Source organism: Rissa tridactyla, chromosome 5 (genome assembly GCF_028500815.1).
Source record: "Rissa tridactyla isolate bRisTri1 chromosome 5, bRisTri1.patW.cur.20221130, whole genome shotgun sequence".
Classification (NCBI taxonomy): Eukaryota; Metazoa; Chordata; class Aves; order Charadriiformes; family Laridae; genus Rissa; species Rissa tridactyla.
The window spans coordinates 70,055,686-70,073,912 of record NC_071470.1 but is presented as its reverse complement, the minus strand read 5'-3'; the positions used below and the strand labels follow the sequence as shown (position 1 = coordinate 70,073,912).

Below are 18,227 nucleotides of genomic sequence, written 5' to 3'. Positions count from 1 at the left end.
ATCCAAAACCCAGTGGATACCGTGATTAACTGAACCCCGTGCCCTGGCTCCAGGGCCCTTTACGGGAGGAAAGGGCCTCCTCCTCCTTCTAGGAGGAGGAAATTTGCTTCCAAGCCCTATACAGCACAGCTTGGCAGTGCATTTCAGCCCTGTAGAGCCACAGGATGGACTAGCTAGCGTTCCTAATGCTGAATTTCTCTGCGACGGTAGATTCCTCAGCATCTTTCTTTCTGGGGAGCGCAAGGTAGATGTGCTCTTCATTTAAGCCGCTGCGATTCTTCGTTACAATTGCTTTGTATATAGGGCAGAAGGGGAAGATTGGGCTTTGAATAGTAGCTAGGGATGGGTAAATCTTAAAACATTTCATCATCAGATGCTTAGAAGCTATCCTAATTGTGTCTCATCTGAGTTTATAAAGACTTTTTAATTATATTGTCAATATTTTCCTGATGCGGGTTTCCTCAGATTTTTTTTTTTTTTTTTTCCCCCTTTTGATACTGTTTTTCTTCAAAGTTCTGGGAGAAGAGATGAATATTGCAAAAGACTTTGCTGGCAGCAACTTCTCCTTCTACCCAAGGAGCAGCCTGCTTGAATATCATCTTAACAGTAACACAAAAGATACTTCCCGATCATTGTATAGGTTTGGGGCTAACATCAGCACCTGAAGGTCTACTCAGAAAAACACTGATTTGAAAATAGTTTTTCTTGATTCTTGAAATCCGTTGAGATTTCACTCTGAGATGAAATGCAAAAGGAAAAGCACTGCCCTACACTAACCAGTAGCCACTTTAATGCAAGTTTAAGTCCTGGGTCTACTTGAAGTAACTAAAATATTGTCTCTGAGCACACACAATGCTATAGTTTTTAAGCTGTTGGCCATTCTGAGGTCTTTACTGGTTGGACAAGATTTCTGTCTTTGTTCTGAGATTTTTTTCCTAAGACATGTCATACGGAAATGATCAAGTTTCCCACCAGAGGCTTTAATGTCAATGAATCAAAGTCTTAAAGTGAAACATATATTTATTTTTTTTTTAATTTTCTGACTCCCTCTAGTCCGAAGCTTTCAGCTAACTCTGTGGCGGTTGTGAACACGCATTATATCAGAACCATGGCTTATCGGTGTGCTAACAACTTGTGTGTTGTGTTTGATTCATAGGATGTAGAAGTGAAAAGGTGAAATCTTTAGAGGCAAATCAGTAGAGGCAATTTAACAGAGAATAGGACTTAGGTATGATTTTTACTGATTTAGAGAAAGGATTTGGAAGTCTAGGGGAATATCTAAAATACAAGAAAATTGGTACAGTGAGCCTCTAAGGAAAGGAGGTAATCTTTAATGCTAATGGCATTACAGTTTTTATTCCAGTGCAGTGCCGGTAGTTCATAGCAGAGAGTTTGATAATGGAATCGTGTTGCAAATCAGGAACTGCCTCTTAAATTGGGTGAATACAAAAGACATGATTAAAACTTTCACTTAGTGGTTTTACATATGGTTCGTACCTATCTGTCTGTGCTTTCAGATGATTCAAGGACCAAGTGTAAATCTGAACTGAGGTGTCAGTGAGAAATGAACCATACCGTATTACTCATCCCTGAAATCTTGAAACTGGCCTTTCATTTTTACCTAAATCTGTCACCGAAAGCAGTGGCTAATAAGCAGCACTCGGAGGGGCTGTGTGAATGTCCACTCCTGCCGGGAGACAAAAGGAGGTGCAACCTGAGCGCTCGCTTCCCTCAGAAGATGAGGACTCGGGAGCTTAGAAGTCACAGCATCCCTTGTGCTGCTCCAGGCGTGAGTCATGATCTGTAGGCTTTTTAATGAATAGTGCTTCCTGACTGGTTCTGGCTTGTTTTTTGGGTTTTAGTCTTCTCCTGAGGTTTTGTTTTGTGGTTTGGGTTTGTTTGTTTGTTTGTTTGTTTAATGTTGTTTTGGTATTACTATCCAAGGGAGCTAGTGCTCTTCATCATAACAAGGCAGGACCTGTGGTGCTAAGAAAATGGTGATGTTTGGAAGTGTGATTTTTATTTTTTTTTTGCCTCTTAGTTTTGCACTGCCGTTTTGTTTTAGAGGAAATTAGACTGGGATTTAAATTAGAAGCAAACACGGCAAGCAGGTATTTGGTAGGAGTTAGAGTGGACAAAGATGGTTGTTAAATTTAACAATGTCGTTTCAGTCATTCAAATAGTATTTATGAAAATAGTGCAAATTTGCTATCTTTGGCTGGAAACTTTTTTTTTAAGGTTGGAGTAAGTGCTGATTTATCCAATAGCTTGGTGGTTGAAGCATTCATGGATGATGCAGAAGACATAATTAAAATTTGTTTTCTGAGAGACTTTGAAACTATGTATCCCTACTTTGAATCAGGTGTTAAGTGGATCGGATTCAATTTACACCCAGGTCAGGTAAGAAGCTTAGCCAAACTGGTTGCAAAATATCTCGCAACTGACCTACAAAAACATTTTTTCACAGGCATATTATCAACATACAGTTCTGCAGTATTTCTTGAGCCAGTAACTTTGTGGTTTTTCCAGCAATACAGCACTTGTATTCTGGGTTGCCTGGTCTGGTCCTCACCTTCTCTGTCAACCAGCACATCCTCCAAGCGGACTGACTCCCTTCCTTCCAGCTTCTTCACCTTAGACCGTGTGTGTGAGGTAGCAGTGGGTTAATGCAAAATAATCATGTCTACCCAGATTTGGTGCTGCAATACAGCGTGATCCTCTTACCTACCCGTGTGCCTGGGTTAATGACAGTGTTTGACACCATGGCTTCTAAGGTAGGCAAGATGTGCAGCAGCGTTACTGTCCTGCTTTATTTACTTAGTCTCAGTTTAGAGGTTCTTTTCAGCTCTATATACAGGCATAGTGATGTCAAGGATTTCTTTGAGAAATGAGGACTGGTAGTGAAGGGGATCCTTAAATTCTGACCCAGTTGTGTTTCTTTGAGAGAGAAATCAGAAAATGATGAAACTTTGTGTTGATTTTCAAAACACTTTTTCCTTTGAGGTACGTGCAATAGTCCTTTAGGACTGTGCTTTTGTTCTCTTCTGAGACACCAGAATTCCTCATTCTGTCTCTCCTTTCTCCCATCCGATGGGGTGACCTTCACAACAAAGTTCTCTAAACGTGTCAATCTTTGCATCTCTTCAAAAGCAACCTCAATATAGACAGCTGGAGGGAACCGGCCATGAAGCAGGAGCTCTCAGCTCTCCTCAGAGGGAGCGCACGTACTGTGTTTTTCCAACTGTGACTCTTGGCTTTGGACTTAAAGGACTAAACATTGTTTTCAGATCTGACTCTCCTCTGGGTGTGATGCAGATATCAATGAAATCAAGCAATGATATGAAGTGGAAAGATACAAGAGTAACCCTTGAAGCATCGGGGTTTTGTTCCTAAATGGAACAATTGCCTGCAGTGTTGCTTCAGATAAATTCATTGTACCTCTGTTCCTCTTCTTTAAAATAGAAATAATTCTGCCTTTCTACTTTGCTGACTGGGAGGACGTGCTATGTAAAAGTTTGAAGTTATTATTTATTTGTGTGTAATTGTTCTGTCTTCTGGCTAAGATGTCAGGGGGTTTGTACCATTCAGTGCTATTTGTGCTGTGCTAACAGTGCAGATTTGTGCTGTGCCTATTTCTGTGTCATATTCTGCCCTCACATACCCCTGAATAGCGAGTGAAATAGTTGGGATATGGTAAGGCGTGCAGGGGAAGAATTGCACAGAGGAGGAAAGGGCAGAATTTCATGTGTTCGACATTTTGGCAATCATTGAGTGACAGTGAGTATAGAGTCATAGAATCTTCATGGTTGGAAGGGACCTTTGAGATCATCGAGTCCAACCATACACACACACAAAAAACCCCCTACAATCTCTGCCACTAGAGCATGCCCTGAAGTGCCACATCTAGACGTTTCTTAAACACCTCTAGGGGTGGTGATTCAACCACCTCCCTGGGCAGGCTGTTCCAGTGCCTGACCACTCTTTCAGTGAAGTAATTCTTCCTAATATCTAATCTAAACCTCCCCTGCCACAACTTCAGACCATTTCCTCTGGTCCAGTCATTATTCACCTGGGAGAAGAGGCCAACACCCACCTCTCTACAACCTCCTTTCAGGTAGTTGTAGAGGGCAATGAGGTCTCCCCTCAGCCTCCTCTTCTCCAAGCTAAACATGCCCAGCTCCCTCAGCCTCTCCTCATGTGCCCTGGTCTCCAGACCCCTCACCAGTCTGGTAGCTCTCCTCTGGACACGCTCCGGTGCTTCAATGTCCCTCTGTGTTGGAGGTGCCACTGTGATTGCTCTCCTGATAGACAGAGAGCTGAACCACCTGAACTGTCATCTGCCTTATTGCTGGTTCAAGCACTGATACCTGCTGCCTTCCTGGTGGGCTCAGCCTGAAAGTCAACATGGGTAGGCAGCTCAAATGGGCCATACTTCTAGAATGGGAAACATGGGGACCACAACCTCTTGGCCTCCCCAAAGGACTCCTCCCTCAAATGGTTTCTCACCTCTTCATTATGAACCTATTTGCTTTGTGTAGATGGTTTTGTTTAGATGCGTTATTTTTTTTACTGGTAGTTTCTAATGATGATATTTCAGGATCACCAAATGTGTATTCGCCATCATTAGTGGCTTCTTCTCATGTTATTTGTTTCATGTTCAGGGAATAGCTACCAGATTGCAAAATAATGAGCTACCTTGTGTATTTCAGAAACATACCCCTCGCAATATGCATTTCAATGATTATCGTCACAGTTGGCTATGTGTTAACAAACGTGGCTTATTTCACTACAATCAGTGCTGGGGAATTGCTGCTTTCAAAAGCTGTAGCAGTGGTAAGTTACAGAAGAAAAATACAAAGCTATATCCCTGCTGCAGTCGTGTTTGTTGATATATTATTTCCAGGGGAAAAAAATCGGGGGGATGCATCCAATCAGGCTTTTCTGTGGCTCCTCTTTTACACCACATGTTAATGTCCCGGTGAACTTAGTCTGATTTTTGGCTGATGAGTGGGATTGCATTTAGGGCCATCAATAGCATTTGTAAACGTAATGTTAGACCGTATTTATTGACCTGATATAACAAAGTCAGTAGGACTTAAATTCTATAGCCAAGTACATGCTTGAAAAATTCTTTGCTAAATTGTAGGCCGAACTCCTGGGAAGCAGAAAACACAGATATTTGTGGAAGTGGGAGCTCTGAACTATTTTTTTGTAGCAAGAAGCGGTAACGCTGTCTCCGCACAACGAGCGACCTGAGTACTTATGAAAGGGGTTGCTGTGAAAACTGGAGTTCATTTGGGAAGGAATTGCAAGGCAACCTGGCTCGGATATACTGCTTTGATTGTTCTTGCTGAATTGTGGTGATGACACTGATTTTTATGTTTATGGTATCTGACTCGCAATGAGGAAATAAAAATTTCTGTTTACTTTTCAGTAGTGACACTGCCTGTGGCTATTTCAATTGATGTGGCATTTAAAAAATGACCAAATTCTGTAGTTCATGGCAGACTTAGAAATAAAAACGTTTTGCAAACTTGAAGAAAATTGTGCATGTCTCCTGTGGTGCGCAAAACCCCAATTAAGGCTCTTCCGGTAACCTAGGACAATAAAGTGTGAATGGCTGGACTGTTCCACTGGCAAGCATCAGCTAAGTAAAATGAAGGCTGTAGAAAAAAAAAATAAAATATATTGGTCATGCAGGTCAGACCTTGATCCATTCAGACTGGGTCGTCTTTTTGGGAGTCGTGACGGTCTAAACTGACATAAACCAGGGCCTGATGCCACCTCCACAGCATTGCCTCCGCTGGCGATCTTCCAGGCGCAGTCAGGAGTGAGGGTGGGAGACCTCGTCCGCGGTAGCCTTGGTGCCACAAAACGAGAGATAACAAACGCACAGCACAGCTTTTGGTGAGGGAGGCAGAAAAGGGGTATAAATAAAACATACCATACTTACTAATAATTGGTTAATAGAGTAAAATTACTTTCCTGTTTTATGAAAAATCACTGTGTGTTTCTCTCTCCTCTAACAGACTTTCGCCGAACGACTAATGGGAAGCTTTTCTTTAGCTGTACCAGTATTTGTTGCTCTCTCCTGCTTTGGATCTATGAATGGGGGCATTTTTGCAGTCTCCAGGTGAGCATTGCTAACATTACTGGGGGTAAAGGGCATGGGATATATCCTGAAAGTGAGGAAGCAACGGGAAGGGAGAGTAGGATTCGTTCCTTTAGCAGGAAATGAAAAATTACTCTGAAGTTTACCAGGTGTGGGGCTTTTTCTCACTTTGTTCCCTTTGAATTTACTGTCTTATTGTTAAAACCCTTTGAATGGTTTGGAAATGGATCCCTCTGAGCGTAGCACTTAATTAACGGCTGCTTTGTTTCATGCGAAGGAGGGAAATTGGAGGGAAAACATTAACTAATTCCTAACACTGATCATAGTGTAAGGTAAGGAGGGGACGCGTTCAGAAATGACTTTGATTTCTGCGTATGGGCTTCTCCTGCTAGACATTTCATTCAGAATACCTCAAACAAGCCTAAGAAGTGTTGCTGTGCTCTGTGACTTTCATGAGCCACTTTGCCTAGTCACAGTAATGAGCACATTTAAAGTCTGTCCACATTTATTTCCCACCAGGATGTTCTTCGTTGCATCCCGCGAGGGTCACCTTCCGGAAATTCTCTCCATGATTCATGTCCGCAAGCACACTCCTCTGCCAGCTGTCATTGTTTTGGTAAATCATACAAACAAATGTTCCCGCACAAGAATTCATATTACGGGCTCGCTCTGGAGGATTCGAACAGAATTTGGGCACTGCTTAAGTCTCATTTATTAACGCGTACGTGGGCTTTGGGCAGGGCAGAGGACAGTAAAGAGAGGAATGAGATTTGGGAGTTGTTCTTATTCTTTCATCTTCTTGCCATCTTGTCAGTAGCACACGACTGCCTATTGCCGCAGCCGAATTCATGTCTTACTGCCCTTTATTTCTAAGGACCTGCTAGTGATGAGCTAGTTCCCTTTCAGAGAAACAAATTCCGTTTAAACAAACAAACAAAAAAGGGGTTCGTTTAACTGAAAGTGCAGCTAAACACCAGCATCTGGGAGCACCCCAAAGGCTCGTTATACCACCTTATAGTGAAAAATGCAAACAATTATGCACTAAGATAATGGAAGGGGAACCCTCAGCAGTGCAGTGTAGTGGTGATTAAAAAATGAGAGAACGTGTGCCTGGGCAATAGTCTGTGAATTGTCAAAGGAAAACCACCAGTATTATAGTGGAAATCCTATTACTGACTTCTAAAATAGCGGCAGAGCTAAATGTTGGCCATGTGTTTGCATTGCAGACTAATTTGTATAGTAAAATGTTAGGACAAAATGTCAAAATACCGACCTCAAACTTCAGTTTGCATAGTGCCAAGAAGATTTCCACTTAACTGGCAGTCTTTGTAACCGTGGGTGTTCGGCCCCTCTTTTGGGACCAATGACTGTAATGTATCTGGACAGACCTCTGCCTCCGTGGGGGGTTCTAGCCGCAGCAGAAGACACGTGTGCATCTGGGAGCATGCGCTAGTCAGAGCAGATGCTTGTACGGGAAGTTAAATCAGTTTTTGCTATAGATGCCTATAAGCTCACTTCTGAAGTGCTAGCTGAAGTGTGGAATTTTACACATGCACATACAACTGTGGCCATCCAAATTTTGAAAATTAGGCAATGTAATTACCGTGAAAAGTTCTAATGGGATTTATTTTACATAAGCATTTGCTTTGCGTTTTATTTTTTTGGGCTGAAGTATTCATACCTTTTGAGTAAATTGCATTGACTGTTTTCTGTGGAATGAAACACACAAAATATATTAATATATTATTTTTTTTCTGAAGGACATTTTCTGCTCTTGCATCTGGTCCTGTTACACCAATGCATTGATTTCCTTTGAAAAAATCAGATTCTCATATGAAAATGGCTTTCCTTCAGAGATTGTAATTTTTTTCTTACCTTATTGCAATTAGAGTAGTTGCAGGATATATTCTGCATCGATAGCCTGCATTTTAGCTTTTTCCTATTTTATTTCTCCTCCCAAGGCCTACAAGCCGTAAGAAAGGAAAGAGCTCTTGTGGAGAAAATGAGAAAATGAGCATGTTTAGTGTTTGAGCCTTGGTAAACAAAAAAAAACATTTTAAGGAATTAAGAAATTTGTTTATGGATGTATGTCCTGGTATTTGACAGATCGTAGAACCATAGAATGGTTCAGGTTGGAAGGGACCTTAAAGATCATCTAGTTCCAAGCCCCTGCCATGGGCAGGGACACCTCCCACTAGACCAGGCTGCTCAAAGCCTAGATGAAAAAACCACAGATGTGTGTGTACAATCTGCTTGTAATCCTATTTTATTTTTTTTTCCTGATGGCTCCCCTTCACTGTCCATGGCCCTCTCTTGCATTATCATGCTTATAACTAAGATTTTTAACTTTTAGGGGCTGAGTCTATATAGAAGAAAATATAATTCCATGGTAAAATTTCCTTTGACCTATACAGGGAAGGAGTTTGCTTAATATCTGTGTGTAAAGAACGAAGCACTTTGTAAGTCATTAGAGGTTGGAAGCCAGAGACCCATATTTGAAATATTGATCCTTCTCATTCAAATCCATGCTGTCTTCACTGCTTTAAAAAAAAATAAAATAGAGAGGCTGTGAGTCTTGATAAATAATACAAGTTAGTTTTCCTTACATAAAGATTTAGCCCTGCATTTCACTGCACCTGCAGTTGATTTCACCTTGTTGCCTCATTATAAACACAGAGAAGCCGTTGCTGCCAGGATGTTCCCTCTTGCTGAACAATAAGGAAGTTGACCTTAAGTTGACCAGTGAAGTTGACCCATTCCTTCATCCTGGAACGCAAGGGCTGTGTCATTGTGGGCACAGGGTGTCTCATGCAGGAAGCGGGGACTACCCTGCAGAATGGATTCAAGCTACAAACCTCCTGCTTTTGTCCAGAGATTACCCTGAAATAAATCCCTGTAGCCCGCACTAATCACCTAACACAAGGTGCAACACTCCAGGTTATACATAAGCTTTTGCCTGCCTCACAGAAGCCTTGTGTCTCAGAACAGCTTTTTAATGAGGAAATGTATTTATTCTAGCGTCCTCTCTCCTTCTTGCTGTTCAGTAGCCACCTGAATGACAGCTAAATGCTTCTCTCTGCTTAGAAATGTTTGCATTTGCGATGTGCGATGTGTCTACACCCTGCAAGCCTGAAAGGCGTGCTGCAAACACAAGCTGGAGGCAACCCAGTGTGCCCAGCTGGCGTCCCATGGTGTGTAGCTACCCCTGACCATGCCCGCTCTGCTGAGATCCCCTGTTGCAGCCTGGGGGACCATAAGACTTTTTCCTTCCACAAGATGCCTAGAAAACTCTGCTTTCATGTGATCAGATGCGACCAAAATTTAACTGCTCTTATCATTTGCATCCGTGATGAGCAAGTAAAACTGCAGTGGGGTAATGTATTTCTCAGGTTCCGTGAGAATGGTGCCCAAGACGCTCGAGCATTTTGATGATGCAGTAGGCTGTGTGCCTGTCTGTTTGTCCGGGTCACAGGGGACAGATATGTGTTGATCACGTGTGGCCACCTGGGACAGATATATATTAACCAAACGTGATCTCAGGGGATGGCTAGGTATCAATCACACACCTGAATAGCACGAGAAAGGCAGAGCCAAAGTCTGTGGCCCACAGGTGTCTCGGGGAAAGGCTGCGCTGCTTGTCCCCATGGAAAAATTTGACATCGCTGCTGTAAAATAATAGAGATCAATCCACTAAACCCCTCTTATGCTCTGAATTTCTTTTGCAGCATCCTCTCACAATGATAATGTTATTCAACGGGGATCTCTACAGCCTCCTGAATTTCCTCAGTTTTGCCAGGTGGCTTTTTATTGGGCTAGTAGTTGCTGGGCTGATTTATCTCAGATATAAACGTCCTGATATGCCTCGTCCTTTCAAGGTAACCTCCGCTCTCTACTGTTTTACATGAATCCTTCTCCTTCCTATCTATCGTTTAGTCAGACAGTAAAGGAGCATTTTCTGATGTGGAAAGCCTAACCTCTTTTTTCCTGAAAAATGGAGTTAATAGGAAATAGCTGTTTGCACTGAAGGGTCTCCCCAGTGTTTACCTGCAAGCTCCCCAGCACCACCCCAGCTGTGTTCCCTTCTGAATGATAATTCCTGCCTGTTCCCTGCTGCGTGGGGGGCAGCGACTGAAGCTGCTGTGCCAAAATGAAGGCGTTTGCTCAGTTTTGCCCATCTGTCGCATGGAGGCAGCGTGGGATGCAGGCTGGGTGAAAATACCTCTAGTCCTGTGTGCTCACGTAGGGTTCAAACTGCAAATATTGGGGTTACGTGTGCCAACCCGATTCTTCAGCCAGTCCTCTATTTAATGTCTCCTTTGATAAAGGCCTGAATCGTTTTGCAACCGGAATTCATGTCAAGCGTAAGCATTACTATTAAACATTTATTTAATTGCCTATCCAGTGTCGAATATGCCAATTTGATGTGCACATAAGTTGGTAGTGTTATTCTTATGATATCTGGGACACGCAATGGATTTGCAGACTCAGTTATTGCGAACCCGGGAGGAAAACGCTAGTAGTCTGGCCCATTGAACAGTGGCTGGTTTGGCCTTGGTTCTGCCATTCTTCTTTGTTGTTTTAAGTAACATCTTACAAAGTAAGTTGTCCCATTTTGTATCCAGAAAGATAAGGTCCATCATGAAAAGAAATGGAGGAATCTATCCCTGTTTATATATTGCCAAGAAGCCTATTTTGTGAAGAACTAAGGGTGTGTGCTGTTACATTCTTGTAGGTATATCTGTAAATAAGAAAGTCAACAGCACAACCTATTTTGGTTTGATTAAAAAAAGTGCTTTGACAGTGCACAAAAGAGGAACGCAGTAATGCTTCAAGACATGAACGGAAGAGAACGATCTCCAAGGAATTCTCCCCTTCTCCGTTACACTGAACATCTCACAAGCCATGCCTGTAGGCGTTTCCGTCAGAGAGGTGCTAACATAGTGATTGTAGTGGTGTTCTTGAAAATTGAGGGAATTAATATGGTATTGTTGTTTTTTGTACTTTCAGCAGTGACACTGATAATGTTATCAGTCATACAGTCAGAAAGTGCTTTTTCAGTAGCTATCAGTTGCATAATGCTATCAAATATCTTTATCACTAGTCAAATTGGTGTTTAATTTGCTCTCTTCCTGCTAGATTTTGATTTTTACCTTAGGAAGAAAATCGATATGGTCTTAATAGTCTTAAAAGGTGACTTGAGCTCCTGGTTGTGTTTTAAAATGTTTTCTAATAGGTAATTATCAAAGAGGAAATCTTTACTGCGGTTAGTGCTCCTTACTAATCTACCGGGGAATTAGAGAAAGGACTTTTGCAATGTAACTTATTTACAGCCCTTACGTTTTAAAGAACGTAAAACACTGTAGTGTTTTAGTATGTAATTAAAAGACTTCTGTGGTACTCACTGCGCAGCACCCTGCATAGCTTGGTTTCTGCAGTCACTGACATTTTGCGTACGTGTTCTACATACCCATATTTCCCCAGAACTATCCTGTACTCTGCTGCGTTTTATCCAATTTACGTTTCGTGGAACATTAAATGCCATAGTCGTTCAACAGCAAGGTCAATGTAAAGTAATGGTTCTTTGTGTGGTTATGTTTCAGGTGCCGCTATTTATTCCAGCGTTGTTTTCCTTCACCTGCCTCTTCATGGTTGCACTGTCACTTTACTCTGATCCAGTGAATACAGGGATTGGATTCGCAATAACTCTGACTGGAGTTCCTGCCTACTACCTCTTTATTGTGTGGGACAAGAAGCCAAAGTGGTTCAGAAAGCTCCTAGGTAAGGCCCGGTGGGACTCCTCTCCTTCGTGCTGATCCTGGGAATTTCTCAGGGCTCCCCATGTTGTGACATCCTTCCGATCGATCCTCTCGGCTGCTCCGAGCTGGGGATGACAGTGCAAGTTTCTTTTTGGCGCATGCTATAGCATTGCTCTGCCAGTTACAATCAATGTCTGCTAACTAACGAGATATGTTTGCAGCAAGCCTGTTCTTCAGCTAGCGATTGACTTTAAATGACTGGATGCCTCTCCCCATGCCCCCTTTTCTCCTCCCTCCCCTACAAACATCTGATTCCTTTTAAATCACCCATCTCCCTCCCCTTGCCATTGGCCTACGCTAATGGAGAAAGTGTTTCGCTCCTGGGAGAATCGGTTTGGAAACTTAAATGTCACAGCTGTGATGACAGGATGGGCTCCGTGCCCCCTGCTGAGACCACGCGTCTGTGGGATATTTGGAATGGGACAGTCTCCGTCGGGCTTGGTGTGGGGATATTGTCCTTAGTGGTGGCTCCCAAAAAAACGATAGCAAAATATACTGTGCCTGACACACCTCTGTGGAAATTGTTTCTGTGCTTCATGAAAAATGACTTCAAAGTGACGTGCCTGTAGTATTTCACACCTAAAATACACTGAGAATCATTTTTATACCATTTCAGAAAGTTTTTGAAAGCATTCGTGGAAGTTCTGATATGTTGGAGAAGGGTTATTTGGAGCATTTAATTTAGAAAGAAGTCAGTATCACTTATTACAGCTCCCCATTCTTCTCTTTTTTGTTACTGAGCATGATAGGTTTCCAAAATGGAGGAAATTTTAAAAATGTGAAACAAGAATATAAGCAAAATATTTGAGGAATAATGGATAATTTATTAAAGGAAACTAAAAGAAAATCTGCTGCAAAAGAAAACCTCAACCCGTGAAAGTTTTCAACTAAAAGCAGTTTATTTGCATAAGTGCTGAATCAAAAATGCATATTGTCTTCTGTGCTTCAGCCTTAAAAGATGATTTAAAATGAGCTTCTCACAATAAAAAAAATGTAGGGTTTATGTGTATGTTATTATACTATAACCTTTTCTCTGTATTTTCACTATATAAATACAGGTTATATAGTTATTATCCTATCTGTTGCAGGATCTATGAATTTCCCTCTCAATTCAAGCTGGGAAGTCCATAGACAATAGGGCAGAAAGTATTTCCAGAAAAAGATGTTAGTTTAAGGCTGGCACACTTTAGTCTTCTTACTTTTATCTTCATAAAGTTGTAAATTACTTGCAACGTGCTGGGAATGTGTAGAAAGCTCCAGTGCAAATAAAAACAATTATATGCAAAAGGACATTCTGTTAAATAGTTAGGGTTTTCTCTATTTATAAATTTCTCAGCCTAGACATTTAAGGACTAGGAAATTTTCCGTTATCAAACCCAGGAGATTTTTCGCATTTTCTGTGAAGTCTCAGAGGTCTTGGAATACAGTTACTTGAATCTCTGGCCACAGGATGCCAGTGTTGAACTACATTACGTGAGTGAGAGAAAAAAAAATATTCTCTTTAAGGTAGACTGGGTAGATGTGAAGCTTATTCTGCCAGCTGTGACAATGAAGGTGAATCTTCCAGCTTTCCAGATAACACAAAATTCTCCTCCCAGAAAGGCGGCCTGGTGCCTGTGTAATAGCTATGGATGGACACAGTGTGCCGGTTGCGAGGGGAAAGCAGCAGCTGCCAGTCCGTGGGTGAAACAGCTTGTTTGCTTTGTAATTATTATTCCCAAAATAACAACGGTAGTGACAGAAAACTGACTCTGACAGTTTTGGGGTAGAGCAGAGTGGAGATTTACTTGTTAAATATAAAGATTTTTTTTTTATTATTTTTTTTTTCTCCTCAGAAGAAGCAATAAACCTTCTGTGTGGAGTCATTAAACTGGCATTATTTTGTGAGCGTTAAGGGACCCCCACTGTATAGCCTGAGAGCATTTTTCAAAGGCGTTGAAGAGGATAAATTCACTTAAGATACCTCTGTGAGATATAGAAAAGAAAAGTCATTGGGCAGCTGCAAGCTTGATGTTCTAACCTTGAAACAATATGCATTAGGTGTACCATAGGCATGAAAGAGTCATTCCAGACAGGCGGTAAATGGACAACGTGAAAAAATGGGATTGTCATTCAAGAGGCAGACTTTTGCCGGATTAACTGGGCAACTTTCTTTGAGAAGATAACTGATTTTCCTAGACAAAGGAGAACGCGACAGATCCAAGCTGCTTAGACTTCAACAAAGCATTTCGTGTAGTACCACAGGGGGAGTCAGGGCCTGTTAGGCTGAACACAGCACCCCGCGAACAAGACTATTCCCAGGCTGCTTCGTCTGCGCAGCTCAGCGCACCGACAGAGTGGTGCGGGGCTCTCTTTACCCGTTTTGCAAAGCCACCTTGTTGGGGAACCTGACTTGTTCAGCTCCCCAGACGCGCTTCGGAGGTGAGAGATGGCTGCTGCTCATAAACCCCACGTGGGACATATGCTGTTTCAGTAAAGGACAGCACTGGTGCAAAACCACATGGGTACAGACCAGCCCCACGGGACATTAGACTGGATATTCAGAATTGGTTTTGTAAGGATTGGAGGAGAGGGATGTTAAACAGCCATAATGAGCAGTGGGATAAAAGAGCCAGCCTGAAGATGAGTACGTTTATGAAAGGGGTTTCAAGCTGGTTACCGTAGCAGAGCCCTCAAATGGATTACCTCAGAAACAGAGCGGCCAGCAGGACTAGGGAAGTGATTGTCCCCCTGTACTCAGCACTTGTGAGGCCCCACCTGGAGACTGTGTTCAGTTTTGGGCCCCTCATGACAAGAAAGACACTGAGGTGCTGGAGCGGGTCCAGAGAAGGGGAACGAAGCTGGTGAGGGATCTGGAGAACAAGTCCTGTGAGGAGCAGCTGAGGGAGCTGGGGGTGTTTAGTCTGGAGAAAAGGAGGCTGAGGGGAGACCTTATCACTCTCCATAACTACCTGAAAGGAGGTTGTAGGTGGGGGTCGGTCTCTTCTCCCAAATAACACGGGATAGGATGAGAAGAAATGTCCCCAGGTTGCTCCAGGGGAGGTTTAGATTGGATATTAGGAGAAATTTCTTCACTGAAAGGGTTACCAAGAGTTGGAACAGGCTGCCCCGGGAAGTGGTAGAATCGCCATCCCTGGAGGTATTTAAAAGACATGTAGATGTAGTGCTGAGGGACATGGTTTAGTGGTAATTTGGCAATGCTAGGTTAAGAGACGGACTTGACTGTCTTAAAGGTCAATTCCAACCAAAACGATTCTCTGATTCTATGAAATCCTCTCCAATGCTGAACTTCGTAGTTCTGTACGTTTTGACTGTCCTTAATGGCATTTACGTTGCCCTTACCAAATCACTGTGTTGAACAAAAGGCAACTTGACAGTTTGTGGGGTTAATGGGGTGTGGGTGGTATTTTACAGTGAGACTAACATTTTGTTCTCTCCTCTTCCAAAGAAATTTTGCTGTAGCACCAGATGTGGTGGGACAAATCATTTTCAGCTAGTGCAGGCTTCATTTGACCTCTCCTCTCCTTTCTTGCTTTTTGTAGAGCTAATGTGAAAATGAGAAAAGTCAAGCCCAGCAAATCCTACAAAGCAGATCAGTGTATAAAAGCATGCGGCACCAGCACCAGAACGCTTCCATTTGGGCTTCCTCAGTTGAAAACCCAGCCTCAGACTCATATTTAAAACATCTATTCTTTTACAGTGGGTTGAATTGCGAGGAGCTGAAAAGCTGAATCCTGCTTTCTTCATAGCCTGAGCCCATGCTGGAAAAGAGAGCTGTTTGTATACCAAAATGTCTCTTTCAGGGTTATTTACAAACACCAGAGGATGACACTTGCTCACTCAGGACATAGAGTTAAATGCTCAGTTTGCTTCTCTTTGTCGAGTTTGTGATGTTGGCATCCGCAGGAAATCAGCATTTTGCTGTTGCAGGTTTCATGTTCGGTCTTATAAATATGCAGTAAATTACAGCTTGCTTTCCACACCGAGACTTTATGTGGTGCTTATACAGATACCAGGTTTTTTATAAAGGTTGTCCTCTGGGACTTATTTACAGTGAATTCTTCTCTTGAAAGGGAAAACTAGAGTTTAAAGTGTGTGTGTGTGTAAGTCGTCTTTACAGTCATGATGTGTTAAGTGTCTCGTTACAAATGTGAAGCTAGTCCTGTAGCTCCAGGTACTGCTCAGAGCAGACAATGTAGATACTCAGTGGAGGCAGACTGGAACACTTTTTGGGGGAAAATGCTCCTTTTGCTGTCTTATCCTGAGGATACTGCAACCACAAAACCCAAGCAAGCACCCCAGCCCCCCCCAGCTTCTCTGATTACTCCTCCGTGGCTTCATCCCAGCACTGAGCAAAACTACCCTGTGGAAATGGAAGGGTGACAGCCATCCCCTGCCACAGCGAGGGCAAGGGCTTGCTGCAGGCGGCTCTCTCCACTTATTAAAATATTAAAATCACAGCCAGCTCTCAAGATGCCCAGGCTTTCCCTCTGAAGCCCTGCCTTTTTCCAAGAGCCGTTACACCACAGCTCAGCTTGACAGAAAGTCTGCTTTATTTCTTCTTCCTTTGCTCAGCCTCCAACCTGGAAGGGAAGGGATGGCAGGGGCGAAGACCTGCTGGCTTTCTCCTGCTGGTTTTCCTCCTGCCCTTCACCCCGGCCATGCTGAGCCCAGCTCTGAAGTCCTCGCTGCGGGTGGCGGGGGAAAACGCAGTCCCTGTTGACTCTCAGCCTCTCTGACCCCATCAGTTTATAGTCTAAGGGCAACCTAGCTTTGGGCTGAACTGGTGAACTCCAGAGAGAAGAGCAGAAGCTGGCAGAGTCTGCCTTAGACAGGAGAGCAGGAAAATAGTTTTGGTTCATCTCTTCTGTGAGTTGCACTGTTTTACCCTCCTTACTTTGCGCTGCTGTAGATGCCGACATGTTGTGCTAGACAAGGAAAATCAGAACTTTCTCTTACAGTAACTCCTGCTTGTTTAAAGTGGGTTACGAAGAAAAAAAGTGACAAGCGAAAGCAGTGGTAAGAGAATGTTCTTTTACTATTCTATATGTAAATTAACTCTGCCATTTATGAAACAGTACCGTAAAAAGAAAACCAGCAAAAACACCAGGAGGAAATAAATGTCCAGAGTGACAAAAAGACAGTGTGAAGTTCCTTTGGATGTGTGACATTCTTAGACCTGTGAAGCTTTGTAATCATTCTTTCCTTTTTTTTTTTTTTCCCCCTGTTTCCTTAGGCAGATCTTGGCACAGCTGAATTAACTTCTTTGAATTCTTTCAGGCTTTTATTTCAACATTGTTGCAACTTCATTAAAACTAAGCAGTTGAGCAAAGTGGTCATGCTTTAAGGTAGCCTTTAAATGCATGCAGACCTTTATTGAACACGTTTATACCTCCATACCCTTCCGTTATTGTTGTATATGCATAGCCTTGGATCACAGACAAAGAAAACATAGTTAAAAAAAAATAAAATTGACTCAGATATTTAAATGATATATGCACCTGGTGTATATGACCGCTGTGAACCTTGTGTGTGAGCAGGCTGTGTAGCAGCTAAGATAATTTTCCTGGCTGCTTCTGCCTTCTCCATCCCCACCAAAATTTCCCATGTGTATGCTTTTATCTTTGCAGACAGGGTAACTGTAACATTGCAAATCCTCTTGGAAGTTGTCCCATCAGAGGAAGACCAGAAATCATGATCTTCACGTACAGCTTTTGGCTTGGTGTTTCATTTCAACCTGAGCAAGAAGCGTAGGGAGACTTCTCCCCCTACCTAACGTTCTGCGAACCGGAGGAACAAGTCACAGCTGAGATGGATACCGAGCGAGTCAGTTACCAGAACTGTATTTTACGACGTTGCAAAATTTTTGTTTTAATGTGGATGGTTTATGTGTAGAAAGCCAGAACTTGTGCTATGAGGGAACTCATCTCTTCACTATCTCTTTTGTTCCAGTGTCATATTTTAACAAACTGTAGATTTGTCAAACTAGGATTTTTGGTTGCGTTTTCACTGCGAATAGGTTTAAGCGATGCGTAAGTAATAGTCGGGTGTACTGTGAAGAATGTATCCTGCTTGCTGTCCCTGAAGGACCCAACTCTCACCAGAGAAAGGGTGAGATAAAGCTGCTGAGTTTCACTTACTAATGTTCTTCCCGTCACTCCGTTTGGCAGCCAGATTTGACTTCTTTTGGCTCGCTGGGAGCACCAGCACACGGATGCAGAAGCACAATGTGTTTTCCACACCTTTGTGGTGTCAAGTTCAAGGTTTCTTCATTCCAGAGTTATTGTACTATAGCCGAT

At 42.6% G+C, this 18,227-nt stretch overlaps 1 protein-coding gene across 2 annotated transcripts in view; it reads left to right on the top strand.

Moving 5' to 3' along the window:
- The window catches only part of SLC7A11 (solute carrier family 7 member 11), a 61,633-nt gene extending 43,645 nt beyond the window's left edge, over window positions 1-17,988 (top strand). The window contains exons 7-12 of one of the 2 annotated variants that reach the window (XM_054202753.1): window positions 4,710-4,833; window positions 6,030-6,133; window positions 6,632-6,728; window positions 9,838-9,987; window positions 11,713-11,890; window positions 17,559-17,988. In XM_054202753.1, coding sequence (XP_054058728.1) covers window positions 4,710-4,833; window positions 6,030-6,133; window positions 6,632-6,728; window positions 9,838-9,987; window positions 11,713-11,890; window positions 17,559-17,626 — 721 coding nt within the window. In that variant the 3' untranslated portion in view covers window positions 17,627-17,988. Of the gene's footprint in view, window positions 1-4,709; window positions 4,834-6,029; window positions 6,134-6,631; window positions 6,729-9,837; window positions 9,988-10,844; window positions 10,872-11,712; window positions 11,891-17,558 lie in introns of those variants that run through there. The other variant, XM_054202754.1, reaches the window with a different exon arrangement.
- Window positions 17,989-18,227: the final 239 nt, after the last annotated feature.